General features: G+C 28.8%; 1 protein-coding gene across 1 annotated transcript in view; it reads right to left on the reverse strand.

The window, feature by feature from the left end:
* stnB (stoned B) overlaps nucleotides 1-18,760 on the reverse strand; it is a 59,258-nt gene that overhangs the window by 29,398 nt on the left and 11,100 nt on the right. The window contains exons 2-4 of the mRNA XM_016059469.4: nucleotides 13,949-16,824; nucleotides 8,188-8,445; nucleotides 7,927-8,101 (exon numbers count right to left, since the gene is read on the reverse strand). Of these exons, the coding sequence (XP_015914955.3) occupies nucleotides 7,927-8,101; nucleotides 8,188-8,445; nucleotides 13,949-16,816 (3,301 nt within the window). The 5' untranslated portion in view covers nucleotides 16,817-16,824. The remainder of the gene's footprint in view (nucleotides 1-7,926; nucleotides 8,102-8,187; nucleotides 8,446-13,948; nucleotides 16,825-18,760) is intronic.

Here is an 18,760-nt window from a genome sequence, read left to right on the forward strand (position 1 = left end):
AATGTCATGGGAATTCTCCATTTTTTTTTCAGTAAATAAAATATTTAAAATTTTTCTCAAATTACGGAAAAATTATCTATAGTATTCAAAAAAAGGAAAATTGCCTTGTACAATGGGCGGTTTTTGAACACACTGAACACCCCACTTACCTACGTCCCTGAAAGAGACTTTTAAAATTTCTCCTTGCGATTCCTTTTTCTTTTCAAAGATGCTTTTAAAGTGAACATCTATGTCCGGCAAAATGCTAATTTCTCCATTTGAGAAAAAGAGTAAGTCCATCGGATTAAAATATAAGATTCAAACAATATAGCTTAAATTTGTAATTATTTTTCAATTTACAAATTTTAAATTTGCCTTCGAGAAACGAATATTAACTAACTTACTTTTTTAAAAAAAATTGCCATACATGGCTGCTGTTTGTCTGCCTATGTTTTCATTTCTCTGCAAATCTGAAAGCACATTTTCTACCAAGATTTCTGTTTCGCCTTGCAAAAGCTTTTCACATATTGACATACGCCTACAACGAATAACCTTTCACACAGTTAATTGATTATTGTTTACCACATGTCAACGCGAAACATTCTTTCCTCTTCGATTTAAATTTGCTTTAACGAATAATATAATATTCGTTAAAGCAAATGCATAGTTAACGAATAATGCATAGTTAACGAATTTTAAGTCACTAAAAATTAAGAAGTTAGGGGACCAAATTTCGAAAAATAAGAGTTTTTTAATTTTATTTCTCAGGACTTATTTGACCGATTTTGCTTAAATTTGTATTTTGACATTTAAAATTGCAAATGATGAAAAAATTGTACTTCTTACATTTCTTATGTTTTTCGACTTCCCTTAAATAAAATAATAATAAATGTTCACTAAAAGTATTCATTTTGCATGAAATTATCTTTAGTAAAACGAATAGGAATTGATTGATCAGATTGGAATTGTATGCAAAACTTTTTCAATTCGTTAAAAAAAATTTGGGATATTGTGAAATACGCAAAAACTAAAGTTAACATTAAAGGGCCCTAACTTTCAAGCGAGTTCCTGAAAAAACTATTAAAACAATATTTGCAGATTGAAACTACTATATTTTGGGGGTCAGAAATCCGAATCCGTAGGAAAAAAGGTATGTTTAATCGGATAACGTTTTTATGTCTAATTTCCTAACTTAAAATATCGTTAATTAATTAGTATATTTGATGTCCCCCTCTTGAAACATTAAGAATGAGTCCTAGAACATGAAGATCCGAACTTAAGATTAAAATTTTTTCCGGTGGGTCCATTTATTTTTTTGCGCACTGTACATTCATTTGAAGTATATGTCAATATTGCAGATAATAGCAAAATAATTTTTCTTTTTTATATAGAAAGGTAATTTAGCTGATGGTTATCCACATATATATGCTTTGATAATTTTAAGGACTATGATTGAAAGAGGAAAATAAGGTGAAATGATGTTCACTTTCAATATTAATATGAGATATAAATATATAAAAACATCTTTCATTTTGTCCTCTTTTGTTAATTTCATAGCAATTACATAGTAATAGCTTCGAAATAATAGCTGAATGATAATATCTCAATCTCGTCATACCTCAACGTTTTGCTTTTTGATTGAATCGAAAAAATTTCATACAATTGCAAAAATTTGTTCTTCCAAAGGTAATGCCATGCAAAAAATATAGTTTTAAATAGTTATAAAATATTTAATATTTTTTATATTTATATTTATAATATGCGTTGGAAAAATTCTGAATCCCGATTTTTGAAATCCCCTTGTAGTAAATGGCGACTGATGCACGTTAAATCTGTGGAGTTGCAAAGTCCTCCATGTTCCCATAACAAATCAAAACCTCTGGGGGTACTTATTCAAGAGTTTCTATGTCTTCTGGATTGGTTCAAAATTACAAAGCTACGGAGTTGAACATTAGTAGTGGTAAACCCGAAAATTGGGTCGGTTGTTCAACGACGGATAAAATAAAATAAAATTGTAAGATATACAAATTTTTCCAACTATATTATTATATAACATTAATATATATTTTAAGATATTAAATACGAACAGTTTAATTGTTTTTCTGAATCAATCAACAATCTTTTTACTACTAAGAAAATGATAAAAAAAATAATAAATTAAAAATATTTTGTTTCTGTTTTTCTTTTTTTCCGACTGCATATCTATTGCGTTGATTAAAATATAAACCTTGAATCCGAATAAGTAAATGATTTTCCTCATTTAAAAGTATTAAAAAAAAAAAGAGGAAAAAAATTTATTTTATTCTTATACTTTCATTTTGCTTGAAAATTTCAAAAAGCAATTATGTGATCCCATAAACTATTGGTAAACACATTACATAAAAAGAATTTGTAAAGAAGAGGATCTTTCTATCCCTCTGGCCTTTGTCAGTTATTCCCCCAGCAAATAGGTATCCCCTTTCTCCATAAGAAAGAATATCAGTTTGAAAGATAAGTTTCCAAGAAAATGAAGATGCGTCTGAGGGAAAGTATTTCTAAAAGGGACTTCGAAAAGTCGTCAATTTCACGCATGTCTAATCACATCCGGTCTCTAGTTCAACAATGCATGGACAAAGTTATGAGTAGTGCAGTGAAACTACAATTACATAGAATTTACAATATATTTTACTAATTTTTGTTGCTAATTCTTAAAAATAAATAAATAAAAACTAAAAAGTTAACAACAAAAATTTTTATTAGGCATTTGTAAATGAATTTTTGACATAATTTAGAAAAAAATTTGACCAAACTATTTTCCCGACGAGTCTTTAAAATTTTCCCGATGGAGGGGCTGACCATGCCCGACAGGGGTGCAATTGCCCACCCTGACCCCTACTGGCGCCGCCCTTGCTCTCCCCCCCCCCTTTTTGAAATATTGAATTTTTTTTAAATATTTATTGCTTAATTTATTATACTAAATCTTTGAATAATTTAAATCGTTTCGTACTTTTAAATTTCAAATCATTTTCGTAATGCAATTTCATTTTAGTGTAAATTGCAGTATATTATTTCTTGCCTAAATACTAATGTAATATTTAATGAACTAATTAATGAATTTTTAATATTGCTAATTTTCCATGTTATTTAACTAATTTATTAAATTAGTTCATTGTTTTTTTTAAGTATTATTTTGCTTATAAAAAAATTTAAAATTGTTTTATCTGGCAATTGAAGTTAACTCTAAAAAAACTCTTTCCTCTTTCTGTAATGTTAAAGACTTTCTCGATATTTTTCTAAAACTCCCATCACTCAAAACACTAATTTTATTTGTACTTTAGTTTAATGATATTAAACCATTTTCATGGATAGAGAAGAAATTGAAATTCTTTTCATTAATAAATACATTTCTCATATATGTGAATATATAAATGCAGCCTGTTTCAGTAATGATAAATAAGTTTAATAATAAATTAAAATTTCCTTACTAAATTATATAAAAAAATTTACAAGCTGTTAAAACTCCAAATAACTAAGTGAGTTTTAATAAACCAAATATTTTTTTCAAACCAAACAAATAATTGTAAATAATTTATGCAACTCAAATTACAATACACACTTTAAAGAAAACGATTTTTTTAAAGTATAACCGATTATATGTAAAATACTTAAGTAATTGTTGTTAAAATTCCAGTAACTAAGATAAAATGTTTAAATCATTGCACATTTTATATATTTTAATTATTGAAACACTTGCACAATTGTTGGAAACCTTGCAAACAAGATATTTTTTTTCTTCAAAAAGATTTTCTATTTTTAATTAAATTCATCATTAATTTGATTCAAAGGATAATTTTTGCTATCATATCATTCGAAATCCAAATAAATGTCTGTAAACTCAAGGGAGTAAACTCGAGTTGCGTTGTAATTATAATGTTAGTAAATATTTAGGGAACCTGGACAGTAATGACGCTTCGGTGCATTCAATATTCGGCAGTCTTAAAAATCCATTTCTTTACGATCCGCAATTGAAGGGTTGTTGATAAGGAGGGTGAATAATTTTAATCAACAATAAAATCTGGATAACTGCTAAGCTGCGCACTATAAAGAAAAAAAACTAAAAAATATCCTATGCTTATTTTATATACTATTTCCAATTTTGAAAATTTTTCTTTTAAAAGCATTTTTGATGTTATTTTATTCTTACACAAAAGGTGTGCATAATCGTGGTACCTTTTCTTATATCAAAGCATTTTTATGTTGTAATCATTAGTTCAAATTCTTGTCAGTTTGTTTCGATGAAAAAGAAAAGCAGAACTACGTTCTTTTACTAATAGATAGGGAGAGAAAGTGATGTGAAGTCCTTTTAACACATTTTCCAATTTTTCAAGAACTATATTCTATAAGCCGAAAAAAATTCTTGTTATTTGTTATTTACCATTGAGTTTATGAGACGCCATTTTTTACAAGTGTGGTATAACTGATTCTGTGAACCAACATGGTGCAAAGAGTTGAATTTTTAAAAAAATGTTCGATATTAAATATTTTAAATCAATACTACCGAAAATTATTATTAAATCAATACTACCGAAAATTATTGTAAAAAATATGTTTATCTTTGTATATTTAAATTCTGCTACTTCCACGTGTTTTTTTCCAAATATATATCATTGCATGATCTATATTGTAAAACTCATTCCTCTGAATTTAACAGCAATGGACAAAATAATATTCGTGCAATGATTCCTGTACTGATTTTTATTCTTTGAATGTAAAATTTTATAAGATTTCAAATTATTTTCAGACTTATTATTGATTTTAAACTGTAAAATAAAATATGAAAATTTATAATAAAAAATGCAGTTTTGCTTAACTAGTGTAAATAGAAATTTAAATTTTTAGTCATTTTTATAAATCGTCATAAGAACAGCTATTGATTTATACTCAAATATTTAAAAGACGAATTAAAAATAAATTATCCAATTAACTTGAAATTCAATATGAGCACTATTTAAAAAGTTTCAACATACATTAAAAAGTTTTAAGTACGTTTTTAACAATATTCCATTTTAGAACAGTAGCGTTTAGCAAAAGCTCTTTTTTTTACTTAATTTCAAAGAAAAAGATAAATAAAACGAGAATTAAATAAATAATATCTATTTAATAGCAGTTATTTTTCAAATCGAACATTATTATAGATATACTCATTAATTATTTTTTAAATTTAAAATTATCATTAATATACTTAAAAGATAAATATGACTTATTACTAACATGCATGTCACCGAACTTGTACTTTGAATTCGGAAATGAGGTAATTTAAAATGTACACACATTTTTTAAAATAAAAAACTTAGAAGGTAGCCGCAAATGTATCTGGTAAATAAAAGAAATCACAAGAAACAGGAAGGAAAAATTATCAATCACAAGAATCTATTAAGCACCAACTCACTAAACATTCGTAAAACCCCCTTGATGTTATATTTCAACTATATCATTGTAAAAAAGCTATGGACAAGAAAGAATGTAACATAATCTGAAAGTAATTATCTTATCAGAATGAAAGAATTGCTTGATACTTCAGAGAAAAGTGTAAGATTGTATACAGTTCAAAAACAACTTTCAGAAAAGTGAATTCACAATTCATCCATCAAACTTTCAGACCCTCCTTGACCACCTAGACCGATAATCACCCCTTTTAACCACAAATTGAAGCAGAAGGGGGGAAGCATACCTTTTGTCCGACCCTCGACAATTTAGGTAGCACCTTTCTAAATGTGCCTGCTGCTTGAAATAAGAAACTTAGAGAGAGGGGAGACGCTAAGAGAGTTAATGCTTATTTTGACAACTTTTAGCTGGTTAAACATTTGATTAATTATAAATTATTATATTATAAATCATGTAATAAATTAAATAATATTATAAATTAATTATAATAGAAATTATGCTTTCATAATAATTTTATACTTTAATTTTCTGTAAAACAAGATTATTTGTTTATATTTTATAAGTTTTGTAACAATTATTTTAAAGATTTTTGGCTGTTTTTCATTTGATATGTTTAAAGTTTAGAAATTTAAAGTTAGAGATAAGAAATGGGATGTGTTCGGGATTGTTCTGTATTGTACAATTATGCACCAAACAAGATTTATTGTAGTTAATTATTATTAATATTTCTGTTGATTTATTGTCAGGATTTTAAGCTGTTCACTATTTGATTTAATAATATTTTAATATTTCAAATTAAATTGCGATTAAGCAATGTGATAGCAATTGTTCTATACAATCATCTGGTACAATTTAGTGCTGAGCAAGATTCTTTTCATCAATATATTTTTAAAACTTATTTGAATTACTTGTTTTACATAAAATTGGAGCATTTAAAATTAGTATTTAGTAATGTAAAGCATTTGCGATTGCTTTGCGTTGGAATTGAGCACAATTGCAGATGAAACATTTCTGCGCACATTTGAAAAGTTATAAAAATCATAGAAATACATAATTTCTGATTTAAAGTAAAATTGCATAGATTAATGTATTGTATACTTAATAATTATTTTAATGACTTTTAAATATTCAATTATTTATATTGTATATAATCTGCAAGGTGTATCTGATGGTGCAGACTTTCTGATGAAAAACTTTTTTTTTTGTCAAATTTTGCGGGAGCAGCACCTCTCCATTAAATTACAGTAATTAGTGATGAATGGGGCAGAGGTTACCCATTAATCCCACGTACCTTCATACCTTGCTCAGTTTTAACCCCATTTCTTTCAGACTCAGATTTTGTATTAACTGGAGCAGTGTGATCATAAATAAATCAATTTACAAAAATAACAAATGAAGCACAAAATTTTCTTTTCGTCACTAATTCTCTCAAGCCCCTGCCCCCCTCCAAAAAAAGGATGCGAAAAAATTTTAAATTTTATTTTATAAGTAATTTCTGTATTTTGTTTATTTCTTATAATTTGTAATATTGTTGTTACAATCTAAACATTAAAATTACAAATCTGCAGGTACTTTAATTTACAGGAATTCATTAGAAAAAGTTTTTTTTAAACATATATATATACTGATCATTTTTTTATTAGATATTTTCATGCACTTTTAAACCTTAACAAAAAAAATTTAAACTGAAGGGGCTGTACAGCAAGAAATCAGCAGCTGAAATTACACAAATTTGCTGTTCAAAAAAATGCCAAAATAGACTGATTTGCTAAACAAGTAAGATACTTATTTGCATATTATTTTTTTTTTTAAAAGGATGAATTTCCATACTTTAAATTAACGAAAAACAATAATTATTAAAGGATAAATTTAAAATGAGTGAGTCACTAATAGCCTTTGGTATGTGAATTAAAATGACAGCAAGAGAGCCCTCTGGGCAGAAATACAAAAGATTAACTTTTGAACCCTTTGGCTAATGCCAATATTAAATACATTTGAAATATATTTCAATAGCTGGACTAATTTTTATAAAAATATGATATTGTGGTACCACAGCTGGATGAAATGACACGGATTAACCATGAATGGAACTGTAGAGGAAGCGAAAAGCTACTTTCTACAGATGCCAACATTTTTATCTAATAGCAATCCATGCTATTATCTATCTAATAGTAAAATTTTTCTTTTTCTTCAGCAGAAAGAGCTATGCATTTATCAATTATCTAAGTATGTTGATGGATTATGGATATCAGCAATGAGTAAAAATTTAAATGAGTAAAAATGTAAATAAGTGAAAAAAACAATGTTGGTTGTAACCAAAAGAAACTTCCTAAAATTTAGTTTTATGAGTAACTCACTACTTTTTGTGATGGATTAAACCAAATTAAATTAAATATTACATTTCTCACTATTTTTAAAGCAAATGGAAGAATTTTTAATAAAAAATCTTTAGCAAACAACAAAATCATGCATGATAACTATAGTGCATATATAGGTGTAACACTAAAAAGCTAACAAAATTACCTGTAATGAAAGCTAAAAAGAAAATTCGCACTCGAGCTAATTGTTTATCAATGTGGCCAGTTTTGCTTTGCTCTACATAGAAATCATCCTGAGCTATTACTTGAACTTCTTCCGTTTTGTAAGTAAGTACTCTATCCCTGTGTACAACCATCCGAAATATAGCATCTTCAACTTCCTACAAAAAGTTTTCCAAAAATACATTAGTAAAATAAAATAAAAAACATCATTTTTCATATTAAAGATCAATAAAATTTACAATACCTGAATAAAAAACTTTATATCTATGTACGATTGAGATCCAATCTTAAGCAATTGTGAAGTTTGTGGAGAATGTTGAAGGGGTAACCCAAGTTTAGCTACATCTCCCATCGATGTTACTTGGCCTTGAGTAACTTTCGATATTTGGCCAGGCCTCACTCCCACTCTTTCTCTATAAAATTTATATTGCAGTTTGACAGTAAATATTTTACCATATTGATCATATTGTTGAGCGCCTATTTCTGATAATGAATAACAAGCCTAGAAAAAATAAATAACCAAACACATTATGTTGATAAAGTTTTTAGGAAATATGTGCTTTGAGTACATTTGCAAAAAATTACATTCCATAAATGTTACTCTTAAAAAAACATAGAGCTTACATAAAAAACAATAATTAATTTGATTAAATGTATCATTTAATGGTGGAGCGAGAGAGCAACAACAGATAACAGATCAAAAAAGAAGATACTATGCAAAACAAAAACATTAAAATAGCATTGCAGTTATATCCTGTTATAATAAAAACGTCAAAAAAACAGCAACAAATATCTATAAGATTCATTGCTTATAAAAAAAAAATAATGAAGTAAAAAGGATAAAATTATAATGATAGTCCATAAAAATATAAAAGATAAATAACAAGCTGAACTAAATAAAATTGCTAAGTGAAAAAAAATACAAGAAAATCAGTAAGAAAAAATATTTTTAATTCTTTCTTTTTAAGTACCAATTCAATTCTTCAATATCATAAATTTCAGTTTTCTGCATTACCATATTATTTAAATAAATTAAACTCTTTTTTTTATTACTTTTTAGAAATTTTAAATTTTATCTGCAAGTTAATCTTTTCTATAAATCACTCTTTTATGTTTTTGATTTCTTTATTGTGCTTGCATGCTTGTAAATCTAATTTTTAGTATGAAAGTTGTACAGGAAAATTTAGCTTTTTTTTTTTGTCTGTAGTTATTCTGTAACAAAATTATATCTTCAAAATATTACTATTCATTTAACTTTTTTGTCTTCATTATACTGCAAATATTTGCAGCAAAATTCTGATTTTCCATGTTCAAAAACTAAAATAGTTTGGGAAAAGCACAAAAAGGTGCAAAAATTGATATTGCCTTTGGGTACTGATAAATAACTCTTGCTATACCATGCATTTCATGAGCCTTAAAGATTGTAAAGAAAATTAACAATTAAAAATGACAAATAACTTTTTCTTAAGAGCTTTCTTAACAACAACTTCATAAGACCTTTAAGATATAAAATTTTTTAAATGCATTACCATTTAAAAAAATTAACTAGGTAAAAAGGCTTCTTTAAACTTGGAATTTCAAATCTAAATTTTAATCACCAGAAATAGTCAATTGGATGTTAATTTTCAGAACTAAGAACTTGCATTAGCAGATGGAAAGTTCAGTGTAAATCTAGTTCATTTTTGCGCACCTTATTACATACTTCTAACACTAATATACTACAATGAAACCTCAGTTCAGCAAACACTCTTGGGACCGCTTATAAAAGTTATTAGTCTAAGGAAGGGTACAGTAATAACGAACTTTTTTAACACCATAAATTGTTTAGAGAACAATTGCAATGATATAGAAATAATTAAATAACTTATAATAACTATTTACATTCATATATATTTAAACTCTGAAATAGATTTTTTCAATACAAAATAATATACAAAAAAGACTGATATATATAATATACACAGTGCTACAGAGAAATGAATTTACACCGATATTCAAGTTAGTCATACATCAAATGTATGCTTTTAGTCCCAGGTCACTTTCTTAATCAATTTGAATTATTAGGTTAGCACCACCCTATGACTTTATAATACCTTGAAGAAGGTAAACCTCCAGCGATACACAGAAAAAAAGAAAGCAGCAATACATATTTGTAAGGTACAAGGCCCTATGGAGTTGTTACATTCATTATTGATCATCAGTCAAACGTTTGAATAAATGTTTGATTCAAATGAACACCTCAATGATTAGATTTCTATTTCGTTTTCATTTTTTTTCGTTACCCAGCTGCGTTAAATACTAGGTATGAATAAATTAGAAGAGGAAAGGAATTGCTAGTGGGGAAGAAAGCATTTCAAGGAACACTTCAGTTTGTGGGGTTTCATAACTTGCATCCTTCAGGTGAAAAGATCAAATTATGCCAAAGTCCAAAATATTTCATATGAGCAGAATCATTCCCCCCCCCTTTTTTTTTTTTGCAAAGATAAGGAAGGTGATAGGAGAATGGAGAATTCCATAGTAGTGAAGAGTTCTGTAGTATTTTTTTAGTAGTGAAATAGCGTAACAATATGTTGAGTTATGGATAAAGCAAAATATTTACATGCTTTAAAAATGGTGGCAAGTTCCATATTTTTTTCTGGGAATTTAAAGCAAAAATAGTTTTTTCTTTTTTTTCAAATCTAGAAAAATTGGTGTCCAGATTGAAGAGATAGAAAACAACATATCTGGGGATAAATGACAATTCGCGCCTAGTTATGAGAGTGTCTGCTTTGCACAGAAAATTAAAAATATGTCCATAATAAGAGACATTAGTTTCTTAACCCTTTCGCGACGCAAAGCGCGAAAGCGCGCTTACCGCTGAGGCCGGCAGTCTCTCTAGCGTGTGTCTCCCCAGGGCCGGAGGGTTTTTCGATGTTAAGCCTAATTCCATGAAATTACCGAAATATCAGCGCGTTGTTTAATATTGTTCTGTAGAGTATTTAAGTGACATATGCTTTATATATATTTCTATGGATACTTTATTTACTTAAGTTATTTCTTGTTTAAATGTAATATAAATATTAATAAGTTTAAATATTTCGCATAATTTCCTCTATTTCCAGCTCAGTTAAAAATTTTCGACGCTTCAACATTCTAACGGTAAAAAGAAAAAAAATTCAAGCCTACAAGATCTAATTATCCACTAAAAACTAATCCGAAAATCGAAAGTAGCGAGAGATAAAAAAAACTCCCTTACTTACTGTAAATAAATATCACGTGCTAATTTAAAGGGCCCTCATAAAACATTCCCCCCCTCCTCTCCTTCCCCTAAAAACCACGTGAATGTACTTTCATCTTGAGTAGAAGGTCAAATCCACATGTATCTGAAACCATATGGACATACAATGCCATCTTTTGGAAGAAATTTCATTTTTTAAAACGTTCCGAAACGCTGGCACAAATATGTGACGGTCGGGGGTGAACGAGAAAACTCTCTGACACGCGGGTGTGTCGGCCGGGAAGTGAGCGCGTTTCTTGCTGTCACATATATGTGACAGTCGGCTCAAAAGGGTTAAGAGTGTCCACAATGTGAGGTTTCACTGCAATTATAAACTCAAAATTTTTATTATACAAAAATAATGAAAATAAGCATTATTATCAAAGAAGTCTGTCAAAGTATATTAAAATACCTACCTTGGAAGAATTTTATTTTACTCATGAAGTAAAATAAATGCAGTTATGCATTTATAACTGTTTGATAATCACAGTAGGACAAATATAACTGTGTAAAGTAGATTCAAAGTTTTTTAATATTAAATATTAGAATAATGTGTTCTTTCAAAGCACTTTTCCTTTCATCGTTTCAGGGTTCCTGTCTAACAAAATAAAATAAAATAAAGTTAATCATGCAAGAAAACTAAAACAAAACTAAACATAACATAAAAGCAACTGATGAGAAAAGTAAATAAAACCATGCATAGTGGTAAAATAAATTCTAAGCCAAAAAATACATAATTGGGGATAATTAGAGATAAAACAAAACAGCTCAATCTAAGAACTTAACATTTATTCAGAAAAGTGCTGCGTTTTTAAAACAAAATGTTTCTACTCTGAGATAATTTATGTACATTACATTATTTCAATTGCCATAAGATAAAGTATCTCTTAATGGTGGAAAACTGCTCATCTTAGAAACAGGGATGGCAAGCTTCTTTCACAGAGGAAAAAATCTTAGGAAAAAAAAAGGAATATATAGGTTTTTTCAACACCAAGTGGATGAAATGAAAGAGCAATACCAAAAAATAAAATAAAATTTAACATTTAATAATTTCAATCTAATTCAAATCAAGACTGCTGAGTCCAAGTCAAAGAAAATTTTGTAGGAGTAGGAGTCGGTGTTAGAAACAAAACAAAAAGTTAGCTCAACAATAGTTAAATAAAAAATTTTATGTCCTTAGGTTAAAGGAAAATTTTTTTTTGATTTTTATGAAAATTATTTAAACAAATATTTATAATTATATGAACAAAAATATTACTTAAAAGAATATTATGACAATTATTGAAATCATAACATATTACAAACTTAATTTGAATATTTTTGAGTCTATGAATAAATAATTATTATGGTTGATTTATTTAGCTAAAATTTATTTAAAAGCAATGCAATTAATAAATATAATCATTTGTAATAGTTTTCTAGTTCATGAATACTCACTAAACACTCCTGTTGTGTTTAAGACGCTTACAAGTGTGTGTGAGAGATATTGATATCCAGCTCTTTTCTTATAATGGTTTTACACAATTATAAAATTTTGCACAAATATATTTTTTAATATTTACTTCTTTTATAAAAAATTTTAGCATATGGGAGTTGGAGTCAAACCGCTCAGAAAAGTTGCAAGTAGGAGGTGAACATTTCAACAACAAACTTCACTGATTCCTCATCAACTCAAAGGAATAAAAACTTATTTGATTGACCAAATTGTCCTGATTTTGACAAGTCAAGAAAATATATTTTTCCATATCCAGATAATAGATCTTTGAAATGAATAAAGATAATAAAGTATTATGTATTCAATTTTAAAAAAATTAATTAACACCAATTTTCATTCAATAAAATTTTTTTATCAGTTAAATTATGTTTAATTAATTTAAAAAAATTTTAAGTGATAATTTTTATCTTTTTTGATTTGTTTAAAATTTAGTGGATAAAAGTTTTATTGTTAAACTCAAAGTCATTTATTGTCTTCAGTTCATGAAACATTATTAAGAATAATTTTAACCTTCACAAATGTGAAACTGCAGCTCATTTTCAAAAATTATTCAATCCACAGTCTACACGAGTTTCTATTAAGAGTACACAACCTATTTTGAAACATAGCTGCAAAATATTTTTTATTTTTGTTTTGTGGACTACAATGAATTTAATATTTATATAAATTGATTGAAATTTAATTAGTCCTTACTGTAATAAAAACAACATCAATTTGTTCCTAATATTAAAAGACAATATTTATATATTATGTCTTTGACTTGAAAAACGTTTTAGGTAATAAAATTAAATTATAGCAGGTCTTTAGTTTTTTTCTGAGGAAAAATTTATTTAAATTTTTAATGTATATAGAATAAATTCTTTACTTACATCTCTATATTTTTTTTTAAATAAACCCTTGAACTACCTTTGTTTTGAACATGGTTCTGTTTAATAAAACGTTCTTTAAAAATAGAATTGTTGAAAGATTTAAATTGCTAACAGCTTAATTATTACCACCGTAGTTTTAATTTTTGAGGGGGGGTTTTCCGAGGCTTTTGTTTTTAAAATTAAAAAGAGTTATAAAATTTCATATGCTAGTTATATAGTTTTTTTAAAATTAATTTTTGGTTGGAAAGCAATGGGTTGCATACTGACCATTGAAGGGCCATATATAAGCCCCAGGTCGTAGTGTGTGTACTCCTTTTCTATATGATCATTATTAAAAAGCATTTTAGCTCAAAATCAACAACAAAAATTTTAAAAGAATCCTTACTTGTAAAGGTAATTCCTGAAATGGCAATTTGTCATCAACTTTATTAAAAAGTTGTAAAACACTATTTTCTGAAAGTTTCACAATTATCTTTTTCCAAAAACGATTTCCAGTTAATTTCTTTTTATTTGGTTGCCTAAGGACCATTTCCCAGCAATCTTTTTCATATGGTTTGGGATAAACTTCTAATGGTTGAGAAGTATCTTCATCAAATAAAGGAGACAGTGGAGTTTCAACTGAATCTGCTTTTCGAACTCCAGCTTCCCCTAAAGCAGGCACTGGCTCATCATCAATTTCAGCAATTTCCAACACTTTCTCAGTAACTTTACTAATTTCAGGACTATCAAAAGAGTCTTTGTCAAAAGGATTAAATCTAGAAATAGGAGTATCAAAAGCCTTAGTTGGTGTTTTAGGAGGTGGAAGTAATTTTGGTGGTTCCATTGTATCTAATTTGACATCGCTACTATCCTTTACCTTAGGTTTTATAACGACAGAAAAATCAACTTCAGTGTCATAATCTTCAAATGAATCCCTAGAAGGCTCTTTTTTCATCATACCTTGGCTATTTTCTGCTTTACTGGTGACACGAAAAGGATCAAATTCATCCATACTTTCAAATCCTTTGTAATTATCTTGGATATTCTTCAGTGTGGGTGCTCGCTTTGACATGAATGGATCAAAAGCACTTGAGGCCTGATTATCTTTAACACTTTCAAATTTTGCAGCAAAGGCATCAAAATCAGGGTCTACTTTAGGTTCAAGTGAATTTATTTTGAATTGAAATGCATTATTTTCTTTCTCAAATGGTTTAAAACTTTCACTAAAATTTGAATATGCATTTTCTTCAGGGAGATTAACAGGTGGGCCATCTTTCTGAGAAATGCTTTCTCTACGAGGAATGCTTTCTTTCCTAGGAATACTTTCTTTTCTAGGAAGGCTTTCTTTTCGAGGAACATTTTCTCTAGCAGGAATACTTTCTCTACGAGGGATATTTTCTCTTGAAGGAATGCTTTCTCTACGAGGGATATTTTCTCTTGAAGGAATGCTTTCTCTACGAGGGATATTTTCTCGTGAAGGAATGCTTTCTCTACGAGGCATACTTTCTTTTTGTAATAAAGCATCCTTTTCAGTAATGCTGTCTTTTCGTGAAAAGCTCTCTTTTTGTGAGATACTATCCCTTTTGGGATGAGATATAGAGGAAAAATCTTCAGAGACATTTGGAAAAAATTCACTTGAAATGTCTTTTTCGGAATTTAAAGGACCAGATTTATCTTCCTCGGGTACTGTAAACTCTGAAAGTTCATTAATGGATGCTGATAATACATTTTCTTCAACAGGAGTATCAGCAATACTTGAAGCAGTTTCATTTGACTGTTTCTTACTTGAACTTGTGTCCTCCAACTTATTTGCATTAAACATTTCTACGTCATATTTATCTTTTTCATCTTTTGCATTAAACTTGTCAGGCAATAAAATTTCTGTTTTCACAGTATCAGAATTCCACATTGAAGATGAACTCATTGCATTTTTTTCAGGTTCTAGATTACTGCACGGCACGATTGCATCATCTGATAATATGCTACTTTCATTAACCTTGCTGGAATTCCACATGCTAACTTCATCCATTAATGTTTCACCTTGAACTAGATTTACTGAATTTTCAAGGTGCTGCGAAAAACCATTATCTGTTTCGAGTTCTTGTTCTGGTTCAATATTATCATTAAAAGCAGAATTTACAAATCCTCCACATTCAAACGTGGGAGATTTAGGCAACTCTTCACTTGTTTGAAATAAATCATCAGTTATGTTTTCCTTACTAGAAGATGGTCCAATTTTGATTCCAAAAAAGTCATCTTGATCTGAAGCAACATTATTAGAATTGCCAAAACTGAATGGATTATGAGAGTAGGAAGATTGAGTATTTTCTTCACGAGATTCTGATTTGATATCACTAGTGAAAAATGGATTAGTTACTGCCTTCTTAGCTTTGTCAGAATGAGTTGGGGAAGTGGTCATCCAATCATTTGAATGCATAGAGCTAGAGAAGGGGTTGGAACTACTTTCAGAACTTTTTACAAGAGATTCTTTTCTCTTTATTTCTGATACAGAAGAAATTGGGGCTATATTGGTCACATTAACAAATGAAGTGTCAAATGGATCAACTTCTTCTTTATCATCTAAAAATAATAAATCTTGCATGTTTGCATGTGATGTCATTGATGTTGTACCAGTATCGCTTTTAAAACCAAATTCATCCAATAGGTTAAATGATTCAGTAGTTTTTGTAGAAATCAGTTCTGTAAGTACAGATCCTGAAGTTGCTTCACTGTAAGCTAAATTAGTCGTATCTACTTTACCAGGATTAGGTGGTGGAGGTCGTACAGGTGAAGCACTACTCTTACTATTCATCCCATGCAAGGCACTTGAATCAGAAGGAAATGCCACATTGGAATATCCAGGGGGAGGTGGTCTAGGAGGTAATTTTGATGCAGTGTTTGGAGAAAAATCAGATCCAAAGTCCAAATCAACAGTTGAACTTTTATCACCACTTGGAGCGGGGGGTCGAGGTGGTGCTCTTAAAGGTTTTGTAGTGCCATAAGAAGCTTCTCTGGATGCAAATTCATTATCAGCTTCAAAAGGATCATCTTCATTTGGAACAGTGTCTTTCAGTTTATTTAATGTTGTTTGAGTTTTCTGAACCGTGTCTTGAACTTTCATAGATAATTGTTGAAAAAATTGCCATTCTTCAGTATTTTTATTTTTCTGATCAGGGTTTTGAGGATGGAGTGATTGTTCATACACTGCCTTTTCATATTCTTCTTCTTCATCATCTTTTTTATGACTTTTCAATTTCTTTTTAATAAAATTCATTTTCTGATCTGGAATTATACAAAAAATAGATTAAATGTAAAAATTACATATACAAAATAGATTATTACATATACAAAATAGATTACATGTATAACAACACTTCAAAAATAATATGCTAAATACTACATAAAATAAAGACTACTCAAAAACAATGAATGATGGACAATACAATACTGAAAAAGGCAGACTCAGTATTTTTTTAAAGCTAGCCACAGCTTTGCAAAATTAGCCTATATTCCAAAGAAACTACAGAGTTGCCATAGATATTGGCAACTTTGGCAAAAGCCAAAAGAATTTCAAACTTTTAGCAGATTTATTTAAACAATTTAAACATAAAACACAATTTAAACTATCATTTTTTTTAAAATTTAAAAGTGGAATCTGTGAAGTAATTAGGAAATATTGGAAATTTGAAACTTCGTAACAAAAATATATCATATTCCTTCAAAATTATTAATTTTTTCAATAATGCATTGAACCTTTAACAGGCTATAGGCAATTGCAACGCTCAAATACGCCATCTGGGGAGAAGACCGGGTCCATGCCTTTGGACCTTCTTGCTTCCCTCTCCCCCTCTTTTCAGTTGTACAGGAATGCACTACAATATTTTTCCTTTTCTTAATATTTTTCTTTTTTAATTAATAAAAATATTTATTTTAAATTTCCATGATGCTCTCTTTTAGAACTGTATTTTATGTAGTTTTCAATTCCATATAGTTTCCCAACTTAAAAAGATTTTAATCTGTATGAAAATCACGACAAACTAGCATACTTTTTTCTTCTATGATTCTCCACAAGCTAATAATGAAAGCATGCAAAGTGTTGCCATTGGTAGAGAGTTCTGCTCTACACCATCTATGGGGCCGTTCAAAAAGTACGTACATCCCGAAGGGGGGGGATTTGCTATTTTGTACGGTTTTGTATGACGGGGAGGGGGGGAGCTATTATACAAAGTACGTACATAAAGTTGGGAGTTATTGTTTAAATAATTTAAATTAATAATTTATATTAAATAAATATTTAATTTTATTTAAAACATAATTATTTTAATTTTTATGAAAAAGGGGGAAGACTAATAAAATGTACGTACTCTAAGGGGGGGGGAGTAAGACCTTCTGTACGGTTATGTACGAAGGGGGGGAGGGGGTAAAAATTTCTCCATTTTTGTGTACGTACTTTTTGAACGGCCCCTATAGCCCATTTCGATAGCAATCAATACATAGGGTTACTAAATTTATTGTCAGGGTATTTATCTCCTGACTTTTGATTAAACATAAAAAAAATATTACAATGCATTCATAAATTTAACAGAAAGAAAAAAAAAATTTTAAAAAATGCACAAATCAATATGCAAACTTACATTAAATTAACACAATTTTTTAATGCTTTGGTTACAAACAATGAAGTTCTCATTTGGGAAGAAGGGTGGGTTCATAACATCAAGAAAGAATTCAACCCCTTAACTGCCGAGTAAAATTAACGTGATTCACTCCCCAGTGCCACCGTTTTTCGCTCAAGTGCACTTTCTTACACGGTGTTTTGAGTGGGAAAAATGATGCACGCTTTGCAATTTAAAAACAGTTTAATTTTACAAGAAAAAGGAAAGAAAGAAAATGCAAAATTTAAATTAAATAATAAAAATACAATATAAAAGATGTTAAAACTTAGCTGTTGTATGATAAATCCTGAAATATGGTTGGACACATAAACCAACATCACATTCATCGCACTGATAGCGGGATTCACGACAAATTTTTTTTCTTGAACAAACAGCACATTTTCGCGATGCATTTTTCTTTGAAGACGTTGATGGAAAGAATAAAAAGCACCAAATACATACGGGAAACAAAAGTGAAAAAAGAATAAACCCGGCCTTACCCAAATAAATACACACAAGCGATTAATACGATATCACTTTTCCATAACATCCCTATCCCATTCCCC

Source organism: Parasteatoda tepidariorum, chromosome 11 (assembly GCF_982258835.1).
Source record: "Parasteatoda tepidariorum strain Cologne lab strain chromosome 11, Ptep-v5.0, whole genome shotgun sequence".
Taxonomy (NCBI): domain Eukaryota; kingdom Metazoa; phylum Arthropoda; class Arachnida; order Araneae; family Theridiidae; genus Parasteatoda; species Parasteatoda tepidariorum.